General features: G+C 43.2%; 1 protein-coding gene across 3 annotated transcripts in view; it reads left to right on the top strand.

The window, feature by feature from the left end:
- Nucleotides 1-4,296, top strand: part of DDHD1 (DDHD domain containing 1) — a 70,867-nt gene extending 66,571 nt beyond the window's left edge. For all 3 annotated transcript variants that reach the window (XM_061462559.1, XM_061462558.1, XM_061462557.1), the window contains 2 exons: nucleotides 108-293; nucleotides 2,997-4,296. In XM_061462559.1, coding sequence (XP_061318543.1) covers nucleotides 108-293; nucleotides 2,997-3,178 — 368 coding nt within the window. In that variant the 3' untranslated portion in view covers nucleotides 3,179-4,296. The remainder of the gene's footprint in view (nucleotides 1-107; nucleotides 294-2,996) is intronic.
- Nucleotides 4,297-12,338: the final 8,042 nt, after the last annotated feature.

The raw sequence follows: 12,338 nt of genomic DNA, 5'->3' as shown, positions 1-12,338 counted from the left end.
GTTTTCCTTCGTCTGTCACTCAACTCTAATTGATGGGTGCTGCAGTGACTTTAATTTGTGGTTTGATGTAGCTGCCCTTGTTTATGTTGTTTGCCTCTTGAATGCAGGAGCTGCAAGCATTGGGAAGGGCCTCGGTGGGATGCTTTTTTCAAGATTTGGTCGATCTAGTACAGCCACCCCACAGACACTCGAGGCAGGAAAAGATGGAGCCGAGGAGGATGACAAGAAGGCTGCAGCGGCTGGGGAGCCCCTTTTACTGCATAGCAACAGCTCGAGCTTCCTTGAACCCGCAGGTTAGTGGCGAGTCCGCTTTCCAAGCGCTGTGGAAACAAGACCCTCAGTGGGCTATGTCTGTGTGTTGTGGGAAGCTGGAAATACCGTAATAACATGTGCCACTATTTACTTTTGTTGGTTTGCTCTAAAGTGTTAAATACAGAGGCTTGGGTGACATGGGTTTGTGTGAGGTGTCCCTGCCCATGCCAGGGGGTTGGAACTAGACGATCTTAAGGTCCTTTCCAACCCTAACTATTCTATGATTCTATGATTCTGTATTGAATCTGTTCTTGCTTTTTGAGTATCTTAAGACTGTCCAAGGACTGACTTTTTGTTCTCTCTTTAATCTTTTTTCCTCTTAAAGGAGGTTTATCTGTATGTATGTTTGTACATACATATACAATATATATATGTATGCGTGTATGAATTTTGGCTAATGATATATGCATATCAGTAGTTCCTAGGAAAAGCAAATGATTGCTGCAGAGAATCCCCTCACCATTTATTGTAAAATGATTTAAATTTTCCCATACATTTGTAATTCTGAAGCAATCTGTATTTAAAGGCACATATGACTGAAAGCAGAAGCTGCCCTTGTCCCGATCTGAACTGCCTGGAACAGAAAGTGAAATTTTAGCAGCTGGGAGATTTTTATTCTTTTTTTTTTAGTATAAGTACTTCCTTTACAGAAATTCATACTTGATTCTATTTCTAAACTTATAAGCTTTCCATTGACACTCTTGCAAGATGGGTTTTTTTGCAATCTAAGGAGTCCCAAGTATGTTGCATCTTGTGATAGCGTTCATATGATGCACTGCTGTCCATTCATCACTGCTCATTTCAACAGATAGCCTGTCCAAGTCAGTATCTGAGGACAGAGACTTTGTTTTAAACTTGAGGAAAACAGTGGCACATTGTGAAGCTTCCCCTTTTCGGGGAAGGGGATTGGTATGTCCAGGGCTTTCTGCATGCTGCCGGCATCCCTCTTTGCTGAAAGCCTGCCCCTGCTCCATAGAAGGCGAACATGGAGCAGAGGCCAGCGAGGCAGCAAACTGAGTGATGCAATCCACAGCCAAAGTATTTGCTTCTGAGAGGGCAGCCGCTCAGCTTGTGGGGTTTGGCTGCCTCCCAAGCTCCTGTAACGGCCTCTCATCAGAGGGAGACAGAATCATTCGGGGCGTCCTTCCTGCAGAGCAACTGTGTTTTTGAATATGTGCATCCTAGTGGAAATGACTCTGGTCATCTCCTGGTATTGGAAGGCTCTGACTCCCTCTCCTCACTGCATTTGCAGCACTCCTGTGAAAACACAGAGGGTTGTCATTCCCTGAGCGCTGCTGTGCCATGAGTGCCGGGGCAGCGCTTGTGCGCTTTATGTGCTCTTTGAGCCAAGAATTAAAATTCCTTGGAAAACTGGCTTTGGTAAATGGCTGTGTTTCTTTACTCAATATGGGGTTTTGGCTTTTGTAGCTAAGCAGGCTTTTAGTTTTGTCCTTTTTATTCTGTTGCTCCTCGTTGAGATTTTCTAACTGCTAAAATGCCTTAACAATAGGTTAGGCAATGGCCCAGTTAAATATGCAGTGAAAATTGCTTTAAATGTGGTATTGATCAAAGCAGCCACTGAAATGAAAGGATAACTGCTGAAATATATGTGGAATAATCTGGAAATTAAAAGGGCTAGTGCGGCGTAGGGGTGGCTGGTTTTCAGAAAGGGCTTGTAATATTGGGTGTAGTCTCCTTGTAGAGCCTCTAAAGATGGGAGAAGTCCATTTATTTCAAAATGTTTTGAGCATCTGCCTTCTGAAAGTCAGTGTTTCCTAATGGGGCCTCAACATTTGATGGATACTTCTGCATAGTGGACATAGACTGTATAGTATAAATAAATGTATTTATACAAGGAAAAGAGCTGCTTTAAAAAACTCCAGGGTTTTCCAAGCTTTAGATTTAATTATCCCCCCCTTTTTTTTTCCCCTCTGAACTAAACACTCTTAAGTCAGGTTTGTGCTAAATGCGTGTGTATGAAAGAGTATATGCACCTCTAAATCAACTGTAATTTTTAATAACGAATGTACTGTTAAAGGTAAACAGAGGTATTTTGTGTATTTGTCACAGAACAAATAAATTGAGGCTAAATGAAACAATGTTCAAACTCAATTAAAGCTCTTCCTATAAGTACCAACTACAGATTTGGGATGTCACATGGATTTGTCACTACACTGCTGATTCATAAACTTTACGGCCAATGATCCAAGATGCACAATCACTCACCTAATGAAGGGAGGGCTCTCAACCTCAAGTTGTTCCCTTGGGCAGTGTCCTGACCCAAGGAGAGCTTCCCCAGCTGCAGCCCACTGCTCTAAGGGGGACCAGCTCCAAATGGCTGCCCAAGAGGCTTCATTTCTGCCCTGGTTAAATCTGAGCTGTGGTCAGACATGGTTACGTAGCCCTCCCTTGGCTCAAGACCCAGCTTCCTCATCTTTGTATCTGCTGACCACCACAATGAGGGTGGGACAAGACCAGTGCACACAGGAGCTCTCCCAGGCTCTTGTCTGTGGTGGGGAGCTTTCATGGGCTTTGGTTAGGTCTTTGTCAGGGCAGGTGTATCTGCCACAGTACTTTATATGCAAGCAGAATCAGAACCCAAAGCTTATGAGAAACTCACTGGTGTTTTTTCTTCTGCTGACGTACAATTCTAACATGATTTTTGTTTCTTGTTCAATTTCTAGTGGAACTGGAGCACAGGATTGATTTCGAGCTCAGGGAAGGTCTTGTGGAGAGCAGATACTGGTCCGCAGTCACATCACACACTGCCTATTGGTCATCTCTGGATATTGCTTTTTTCCTTCTAACCTTCATGTACAAACACGACCAAGAAGATACAGACAAATCCAGTATGGACGCTGTTTGAATTTTTGACTGGGGATGGGGCGGGATGGGAAAGGAAGTTTTAAAACCAGTGGCACAAAACTGATGTTTTACTGTTAAACTGTAGTAAATAGGGCATGGAGGTTTCAGGTTTAAGTGCATGTTTGGATTTTTCCTATTTCTAAGGAGCAAAAATTATTTGTATTTAAAAGCACTTTATAGTTTTAAACATTTTGCAGTGCTTAATTAGACCTGACAGGATTCCAAATTCTTGCCAACTTTGACTGTATAAAAAGCCAATACAATGTGTAGCATCCTGTAAGCACAGTTGTGCAGTGTGCTTGGGTGACATACTTAATGACCATAATTGCTGTTCAACTCATTAAAGTATAAAAGTTCAGTTGATTAAAAAAAAAAATATTAATTTCCATTAACAACAATATATGTTAGATACAAACCTAAAACTGCCATGTTCTGATGTCTTATGTATCGGGTGATAACAAACGGTGGTATCATTTCTAGGAGTTTACTCAGCTCCACATCCTATTATCCACAGTACCATTGAAAGGCCATTCTGACTGCTGGTTTCTGAGGGAATATTGTACGTGACGCATCTAGAAACTAATGCTGAAAAAGCATGAAGCAAATATTGAAATACTGTACTTATAATTTATTATTATCTCTAATTGTTTCATTTTATTCCAGTGTATAAAACATGACTTTTTTACAGGTTTCTTTTGACATAATTTAAGAACCACATTTATTTTCTACAGTGTGAAGACTTTTCCTCAGAAATACATATCTTTGTACGACTATTCAAATGAAAATATGGCACTGTGGCACACTTTAAGTATTTTTTCATTAAAAATAAATGTTTGTGGTTTCACACAAATGGCATCAGTCACATTCTTCTCACAGGGAAGTAACTGCCTTTGCTTTTTAGGTCCCAAATGTTTCTCAGGCACATGAAGGTTTTTACTTCACATTAGGCTTGGTTTGACGAGGATCCAGTTGTCTTTTGCCTACTATTATTAAACGTATGTATGCATATGCATGAAATGTGTATAATAATTTGTGTATATATATATTATATACATGTGCAAGGATCCTATCAAGAGGAAAGAGAGCAGCATAAAATAAATTCTGTGAGGCCTGAAAATACCAGAGTTTAGATTAGGTTTGTACCTGAAACTAATTCAAGAGAAGTCAAGAGAGAAGTGGTGTGATGATAGGAAATAATCTCCAAATGAAACACTAAGAGGTCATTGCTGAGATTTTTAAAACAACGTGGAAGACTGGAGTAGAAGTGTCAGATACATGGCCTCTGAGCTGCAGTTGGCTGAGGTATTTATGATCTTTAGGGCATATGTAGAAGCTGCTGAATCTAAATTTTTACTAAAAAATAGATCAGGCTGTGGTGTTGGTGAATAGCAGTGTTCTCAGTGTAACAGATGTGGCATCCTTTGCCCACACTAGCAGACGGACTCAACCAGTGGCTTGGAGATGTGGAAACCACCCAGATGCCCCTTTCTGAAATTCTGGGGGAAGAGGGTGGCTCGGATGGTGTAAAGGACCTTGCTTTGGTGTGGATCTTGAAAAAATCCATTTGTCCTTGGTGAATTGTAACTCTTGCCTGACGTGCTTACCTTGGTTGGTGAAAGATTAAAAAAGATTAAAATAACCCTCTAATAGAAGGAAGCTTGACACCTCTGCTCCAGAAAGCAGGCTTTTGTTTACATTACTGGCTTTCCAGATAAGTTTGTTTAATCAGCTCCTCCTAATTAGGAGAACTTGAACATAAAAGGAGACTCTTCTTTTATATTTAGAATGTGCAAAACATTTCCAAATGTGCCTAGTTTGTATTTCAGTACTTTGAGTTGGATCATGTCACTGCTGTGTTATCCCCTTACACTGCTGGTTCTATACTAGCTCTCTTTTTAAATGTTGTAAACAAAAGACGAGTTAATTCCTATAATTCTTGTGGTCTGTGTAAACTCTGCTGTTGTCCAGAACATGTTTCAGATTTATGGAATAGCTGTTCCCCTCGCATCAGAACATGCTGGTACTTGCTGACTGCTCTCCATATAAGGGATGAGATCCTACTTTGATGTACGTGCCCCATGGTAAATCAGGGAGAAGATATAGCTGAGAAGTAAACCATATTGCTGGTAGGCGAAGGCATAATAAGGACCAAAGCCTGCTCATCGCTTTGCATTTTTTCTGAGTTAATGGTCACATGTATTTATGAGACTGTTCTATTTTGTAACTTCATGGAGAATCTCCTAAGCTCCAGAGTTAATTATGAACATGAAGCATACCTCGGAAGAATAAATGGAGATTACTTTCTAAAGTGTATGCAAAGATGTTACAAGTGCTGTGGGCAGACCTTCATCTTTTTAATCCTCGGAAAAGTTTTCTTATCCTTCTGCAAAGATTAAATACTACTTGAAAAGTAAATTTTGAAGTTAGAAAAGGGGTTGCCCTATTTCTATTCTGAGGCATATCATGGATTCAAGTAGGGTCACGTCTCTGCACGCTACAGTCTAAATTTCATGCTTAAAACTTTCTGGTCAGATGGTCTGTGGCATAATATAGAGCTGGAATGTCCTGGCTTCCAATTACTGACTTGTTTTCTTCTGCAAGAATGATGTTTAGCTTTACAAGCTGTGTCGACTGGTGGTTTTTCTTGAGAAACCAAGATAAGGGAATGTACTGTGCTGCTGTCAGTCTTCTGACTGATACTGGGCTGTTCAGTGAAACTTGGCCAGGAGTGCTTTGTCCAAATTTGACGTATGCAGTTTTTCTACTACAAGGTCATTTTTGCAGATAATCTGCCTTTAAAAAAAAAAAAATCCATTCCTTTGCTCATAATTATTCTGTCATGGCTTTACTACAGCCTTCCTTCCTCTTCCTCTTACTCTAACTCCAGAGTGTTTCTGGAGTTAGAGGCCATTTGCTTTATTTCACCATGATAGTCTAGCTGGCCAGGTTCAATTGCTTAATCTCCTTTACTAATTAATAGTATTAGGCTTACCTGAAATATGTTTCGCATTTTCATATCTATATTACACCTGGTTGCCACCTCTTCATCCTTCATGGTTTTCTGTTGTCCTGGTGCTCGTTTCCTGTGCTGCTTGTCAGTTGAGCTGACTGCCTGTAGCTGAATCAGTGGGGATTGATTTATTTCTCACTTTGAGTTCAACTGTTTGCAGTTAGATAGTTAATGTCTGTTTGTGTGCCCTCTGCCCAGCAAGTTTATTTGAAATCTGTATTTCCCCATTTTTCCATTATTGGCTTGGAGATTAGGTTTCTGCCTCCACATACTGAAAACTTTGTAAGATGGATCCCATGACAGGAGTGTGGCTGTCGATGGCTACAGGCTGTTCAGAAGAGAAGAGACAGGCAAAGAAGGAAGGGTGTGTGGGTTGCCCTCTACATCAAGAGAGGTATAGAGCGTGAAGAGTTGTTTCTGAAGAATAGCCACGAGCAGGTCAAAAGCTTGTGGGTAAGAATCGGGGACTGAGGAAACAAGGGAGACCTTGTGATTGGTGCCTACTACAGACTGTCGACGAAGCCTTCTTACTCCAGCTACAAGAGGCATCACGCTTGCAGGCTCTTGTCCTGCCAGGGGACTTCAACCACCCTGACATCTGCTGGAAACATAGCATGGCAAGCTGTAGGCAATCCAAGAGGTGGGAACAGGTTGCCCAGGGAGGTGGTGGATGCACCACGCCTGAAGACATTCAGGGCCAGGCTGGATGTGGTTCTTCGCAGCCTGCTCTGGTTGAAGATGTCCCTGCTCATTGCAGCGGGGTTGGACTAGATGACCTTTGAAGGTCCCTTCCAACCCAAACTGTTCTGTGTGATTCTATGATTAGATTCTGTATTATTTTTCTTTTGAACTTGGACTGCAGGTGATTGACCCACGGTGTTTTACAAGATCATCTCAGTCTCTGCCATGCATCTTCAATGACCATCAGTAAGCTTCTACACACAACACCCAGTAATAACCTGCCACGTGTACCGAGTTATTTTCTGTTTTCTAAGCATTATCTTACTGGTTGCCCTCCATCTGCAATTGCAGTGACCACTTTTCATTGCCCCCCCCCAAGAGTCTGTGCCTGTTGTCTTTGCCGATCTTGTGAAAAGCTTTAAATCTTTTCTTAAACAGCACCCATGTGACAATCCCATTTTCTGGTTTCTCAGATGGGGCTTCAGCCTGACCTTTTGCTTCCATTTCACTTTTGATCTGCATTTAGTAGTTTTTCACAAAAAATACCTTTCTGTTTAGCTTTTCCTTCTCTCTTCCATAGGTATTTTTTAGTACAGCTCTCTCTTACCCATTGCATTCAGGGCCTCTTCTGAAGCATTTGGTTTTCATTACTGCTTTGATTTTTGTCCACTAGAGTTGAAGTTTGCTCTGTGCTTGTTAGAGCATGGCCTGTGCATCCTCAAGAGTTTAAGGGTAACTTTTGAAACCCACTTGAAGCCCAAGAGGCATGTATTACCATTGTGATCTCGGAGAACTGAAAGCTCAGCATCAGCAAAGCCAAGCTGGATGTGTTTAGCTTTCAGGATGGGTTTGCATGTTCTCTCTCACTGCATTTGTCTTCTCTGCTGCCATCAGTCAGCTTAACTCTGGGACTGACAAAGCATTTTCTGGCATTGTCAATTAATTTTGTTAGCAAGCAGTGGATCTGGGCTGGCCTCTCCCAAGACTGGTTCATTGCTCTTTGGGTTTCTCCTGCATTCCCTGGAAGCCCATCTGACACACAGTTTGCTACAGAAACACAGTGTTTTGTGCTTCTCTGTGTGCTATTGCAGGAGCACCTAAAACTGCACATAAAGTTCACAGTGTGTTGAGATAGTCTCCTCTTCCAAGGAATAAAAGGGAAGTCCTAATCCATGGAGAGAAATGCCTGACTATCAAAGTTTCAGTTCACCCGGGGGTTGGTGCTCTCTAGTCCCACTGGAAAGCGAATTATAACATCAGCCTTTTGCCCTAATAATGTCCTGTGTCCCCCACTGTAGTTACAGCAGCTCTTGACTAGCAGACCTTGGCCAAGCCTTTCCCTTGAGTGAAAAGTCAGAGTTCCCTGCAAACATGAGATGACCCGAGAGCAATCTCTTTACAGTTTTGAAATCCTCAGTGATTTATCTGAAGAGAGGGATTTCACTGAGAATTCTCCGGGCATCTGCCACACATTAACTTCTCTCATTGTTTCTTAAATAAAATACCATTTCTTCTGCTATTCTGCCCATTCCCTGGAGCATGGGCATGGGAGAAGTGAAGTGTGAACTTCTCTACAGACTGCAGCTCTGCCCAGATTCTTGAGCTCCAAGGACCCCATGTCCATTTTGTTGCTATTGCTGGGTTTACAGCTCTTTCAATATCTGCTTGAAAATCAGTATCTCAGAGTGGTCCCATACTTTGTACTTGAAGCTATTCAAAGGGCCTTACCATTTCACAATACCCCTTGATAAAGAAAATCCTTGACTTCCATTTTAAAAAAGAATTTTCAACAGATTTTTTTTCCTCTCTGATAGGACATCACAGGTAACGTGACAGACCACCTCGAGCTACCAACGTAGTGCTGCTTATGCTATTTCTTTAACAGCCATATCCCTACCTGGCTGAAACAAAGGTCTTTCCCTTGACATCGGTGAGTGTTGGATTGTGTTCAAAGTAGCACTCGTTGCTCTTCCCACCTTTTTCTAGGTGGAAAATGTATAATATAGATTAGGTGGGAGAAATGCAAGGCTTTGGCATTGAGTTGCCAGTTGGCCAGCACTGAACCCTGGAATCTTTCAAGCAGATACCACTCTCATGTACTGCCACATGCTCCGGACTGTGCCCAACAGCCTCTCAGCAATCTGAGGATTGAATTCTGGTTTTCTGTTCATATTCCTCTGTCTGCAAAGCCCAGATTGGTTGGAAACCAAAGCCATAGGAAGGGGGAAAGGAGAGTAGCTCTGCTGATTTTAAATTTGTGATCTCTTTCCATCTACTTCTGCCGATCACGCCTACCCAAAATTGGTAATGGATGTGTGCTACCAGCAGAAAGAGGCTGATGGACTGCATAGTCTCTCATGTATCTTCACAGCTTGTGTTTTCAGAACTGAGTCACTAACATGCACTGAGTGCTTTGGATGCCAAATATTCAGGTTTTGCAGAGTAAGGACCCAGCAGGTGGGGTTAGGGTTAGGGTTATCTAATATCAATATTTTGATTATGATCAATAGTGAAAAAGGCAGTTGTGAATCATAGAATGGTTTGGATTGGAAGGGACCTTAAAGCTCATCCAGTTCCAGCCCCCTGCCATGGGCAGGGTCACCTTCCACTAGACCAGGTTGTTCCAAGCCCCGTCCAACCTGGCCTTGAACACTGCCAGGGATGGGGCAACCACAGCTTCTCTGGGCAACCTGTGCCAGAGCCTCAGCACCCTCACAGGGAAGAACTTCTGCCTAATATCTTATCTAAGTCTCCCCTCTGTCAGTTTAAAGCCATTCCCCCTTGTCCTGTCCCTATACTCTCGTGTAAAAAGCCCCTCACCAGCTTTCTTGTAGCCCGTTTTAGGTACCAGAAGGCTCCAAGGTCTCCCTGGAATGACTGAGCTGGCATACATGGGCATGGTCTAAGGGCTCGTGAAACCTGGGTGCTGAGTAGGCCAGTGTCACAAAAGCCATCCCAGGAGGAGGGACCGGGCTTCCCCTTGCCGCTGCCGCAAGCCTTGCAGTTTGTCACTGGGTGTCCTGCTGGGCAGGAACAGACTCCCCCACCGGCTCCCGGGGTAGCTGCTTCCTGTTGTAAATTGACGTGGAAATGTAAATAGCAAAACTTTCTGCAAGGTGGGAAGAGCCCTCTTAAACGTACACAAATGTTTTATCTGCCCGCTCCCATTCTGTCAAGCTGGAAGGGGAGCATGGTTTTGAAATCCTCAGTGATTTATCTGAAGAGATGGTTTTCATTTGGCAATTCTCTGGGCATCTGCCCCACATTAGCTTCTCTCTCTGTTTCTTAAATAAAATACCATTTCTTGCAGCTGCTCTGCCTGTTTCTATCTAAAAACACCAATGTCCTGCTCAGATAATTTTCCACAATATTTAATAGTGCAGGATTTGTCAGAAAATTTCACATTCAGAATTACTTTTAAATAACCAATACTTGAGTTATTTTTAAACTTAACATACTTTCAGCATTGCTAGGTGTGCTTTCAGTACGGAAATGGTTAGTCTTATTTGCAAAGAAGTTCAGACCACTTCCAAAACCATTTATCCCCTAGCTGGTGTCTTACAGGAGCATGTTCCAGCACTGCCACTGTGACGCTTCACTGCTATTTCCCCAGCTAGTTTTAAGATACCGGATTATGAAGGGTCCTTCACTTAATCCCTGTGGTTTGTATGAGATGTGATACTGTTGGAAAAGGGATCTTTAAACAGCTTGGATGTGACACTTGTGTTTAGGCTTTGCAGGAAGGGCTTAGACTAAATCAGCAGCTGCATATTTGGTGTTTACAAAGCATGGTGTTTGGATGGGACAGTTGTCTCTTGGCACACTCAGTTTCTCTTTTATGGCTACCAGACTGGTCGTTGCATGCAATCGAGTGTGGGGGTTTTAATTTTTCATATGAAGCTAGAGTATTAAAAATCAGCAGGGAAAAGGGAGGGAGGTGAAGCTGCTTTGTGGTGCTTGCAGAAAAGGGAAGAGGATAGAAACGTTCCTTCCAACGATGCCTGCTCTGCTTGTCATGAAAGAAACCTGCAATCTCCTCCGTGTTGGAGAGGCCACATCTGCATTTGGGGGAGTGGGGGGAGAGAAAACAGGCAGAAGTGCTGATTAAATCAAGGCAAAGCTTGGCAGCATTGTGGAACAGACTGATGCGTATCAGCCAGCACGTGTTCACCACATGTTGTAGCTTGATGCTCCCATCACGAGATGTGGGTGCAAGGCGGATGGCAGCAAGCAGGGCGAGAGCTACAGACCTTTCCTCCTGCGAGGGGCTCTGTCCTGTGCCTGCCCCCAGCACCCTCTTATTCTTTGGGGTTGAGTGATCCCTTCCTACACACTGTGAGCACACCTGAACCAAGGCACCGCTGTTTACCCAAAGCATTGCTATTGCAAGGCTTGTCCCAGTGATATTTAATTGCTCCAGTGACCACACTCAGCCCAGGGATGGTCCTGCAAGGGGGGCTGCGTCCTGTCTGCTTAGGTGGGACCTCCCAGAACTGGAGCAGGGAGCCCACAACACACATGTGTGTCTCTGGGGAGCCTGTCCCAGTCATGGGGTTCCCTGGTGCATGGTCCCCAGCCCATTTTCAGTGGGCAGCCTTTAAGGGGCAGCTGGGCTGCAGTTCCATGCTAAGGCAACACGAGTGTCCACTTCCCTATCCAGAGCTGCCTAAACTTGGAGACTGTCAGATAGTTGAAGTCAGAAGGGACTGATATGTCTTGTCTGACCTCTTGCAGGCAATAGCTTCCCACCCACCATCGCCAGGCTGCTTTCTAGGGATTATTGACGTTCTTTCATAAGTCACAGGGCTGACCAAACACTGCAGCTTCTGACATCTGCAACCACAAAGCCTTGAGGAAAAAAATGTTGAGGACTTGCTGCCCCAGACTGCCTCTTCCTGCAGTGAATTCTGATTCTGATCAGCCTTAGCAGGTGACAGTGCCTGAAAACGCCTGCAGACCACGTTGGTCCTGCATTCTTTTATTGTAGCTACCCAAAGAAAATCAGAGTTGTACAAATCTTGCAGTAAATGTTTTGCCAGTTTCTAGTTAGATCCCATAATCGCAATGGCATTCTTGGCCTCCTTGGATTTATGATTTATGGTGGCATATTCACAGCTTTCTGGAGGAAGCAGGAGCTCTGGATGCAAACTGTTTCTGTCTAAGTGTTAAGGTCCTCCTGAGTTTATTTTGTGATATCAGGAGAAACCATGTGTGTACACGAGCTTAAATGAATATATTTTGTGCGTTATATATGGTTGTGGAGTGCACTTGTTTCTCCACAGTCTAAGCTGTGTTTAAATCAGGGCTTTAAAATGAACCTAAAAGCTTCTGCAAAATAATGTTAACCTCTCCAAACAACTCAATCAAGCAGCTAACTCAGTTCTTGCTGACTCTCCCTGAAGATACCCCTCCTGAACGAGATTTTTTCTTCAGATTTGGATGAAATGCAACGGTTGAGTCATGAGTTTTC

Source organism: Pezoporus flaviventris, unplaced genomic scaffold (genome assembly GCF_033815535.1).
Source record: "Pezoporus flaviventris isolate CSIRO_AGI_PZ_B2104156 unplaced genomic scaffold, CSIRO_AGI_Pfla_v1 ptg000035l, whole genome shotgun sequence".
Taxonomy (NCBI): domain Eukaryota; kingdom Metazoa; phylum Chordata; class Aves; order Psittaciformes; family Psittacidae; genus Pezoporus; species Pezoporus flaviventris.
This window is presented reverse-complemented; position numbering and strand designations above follow the sequence as displayed.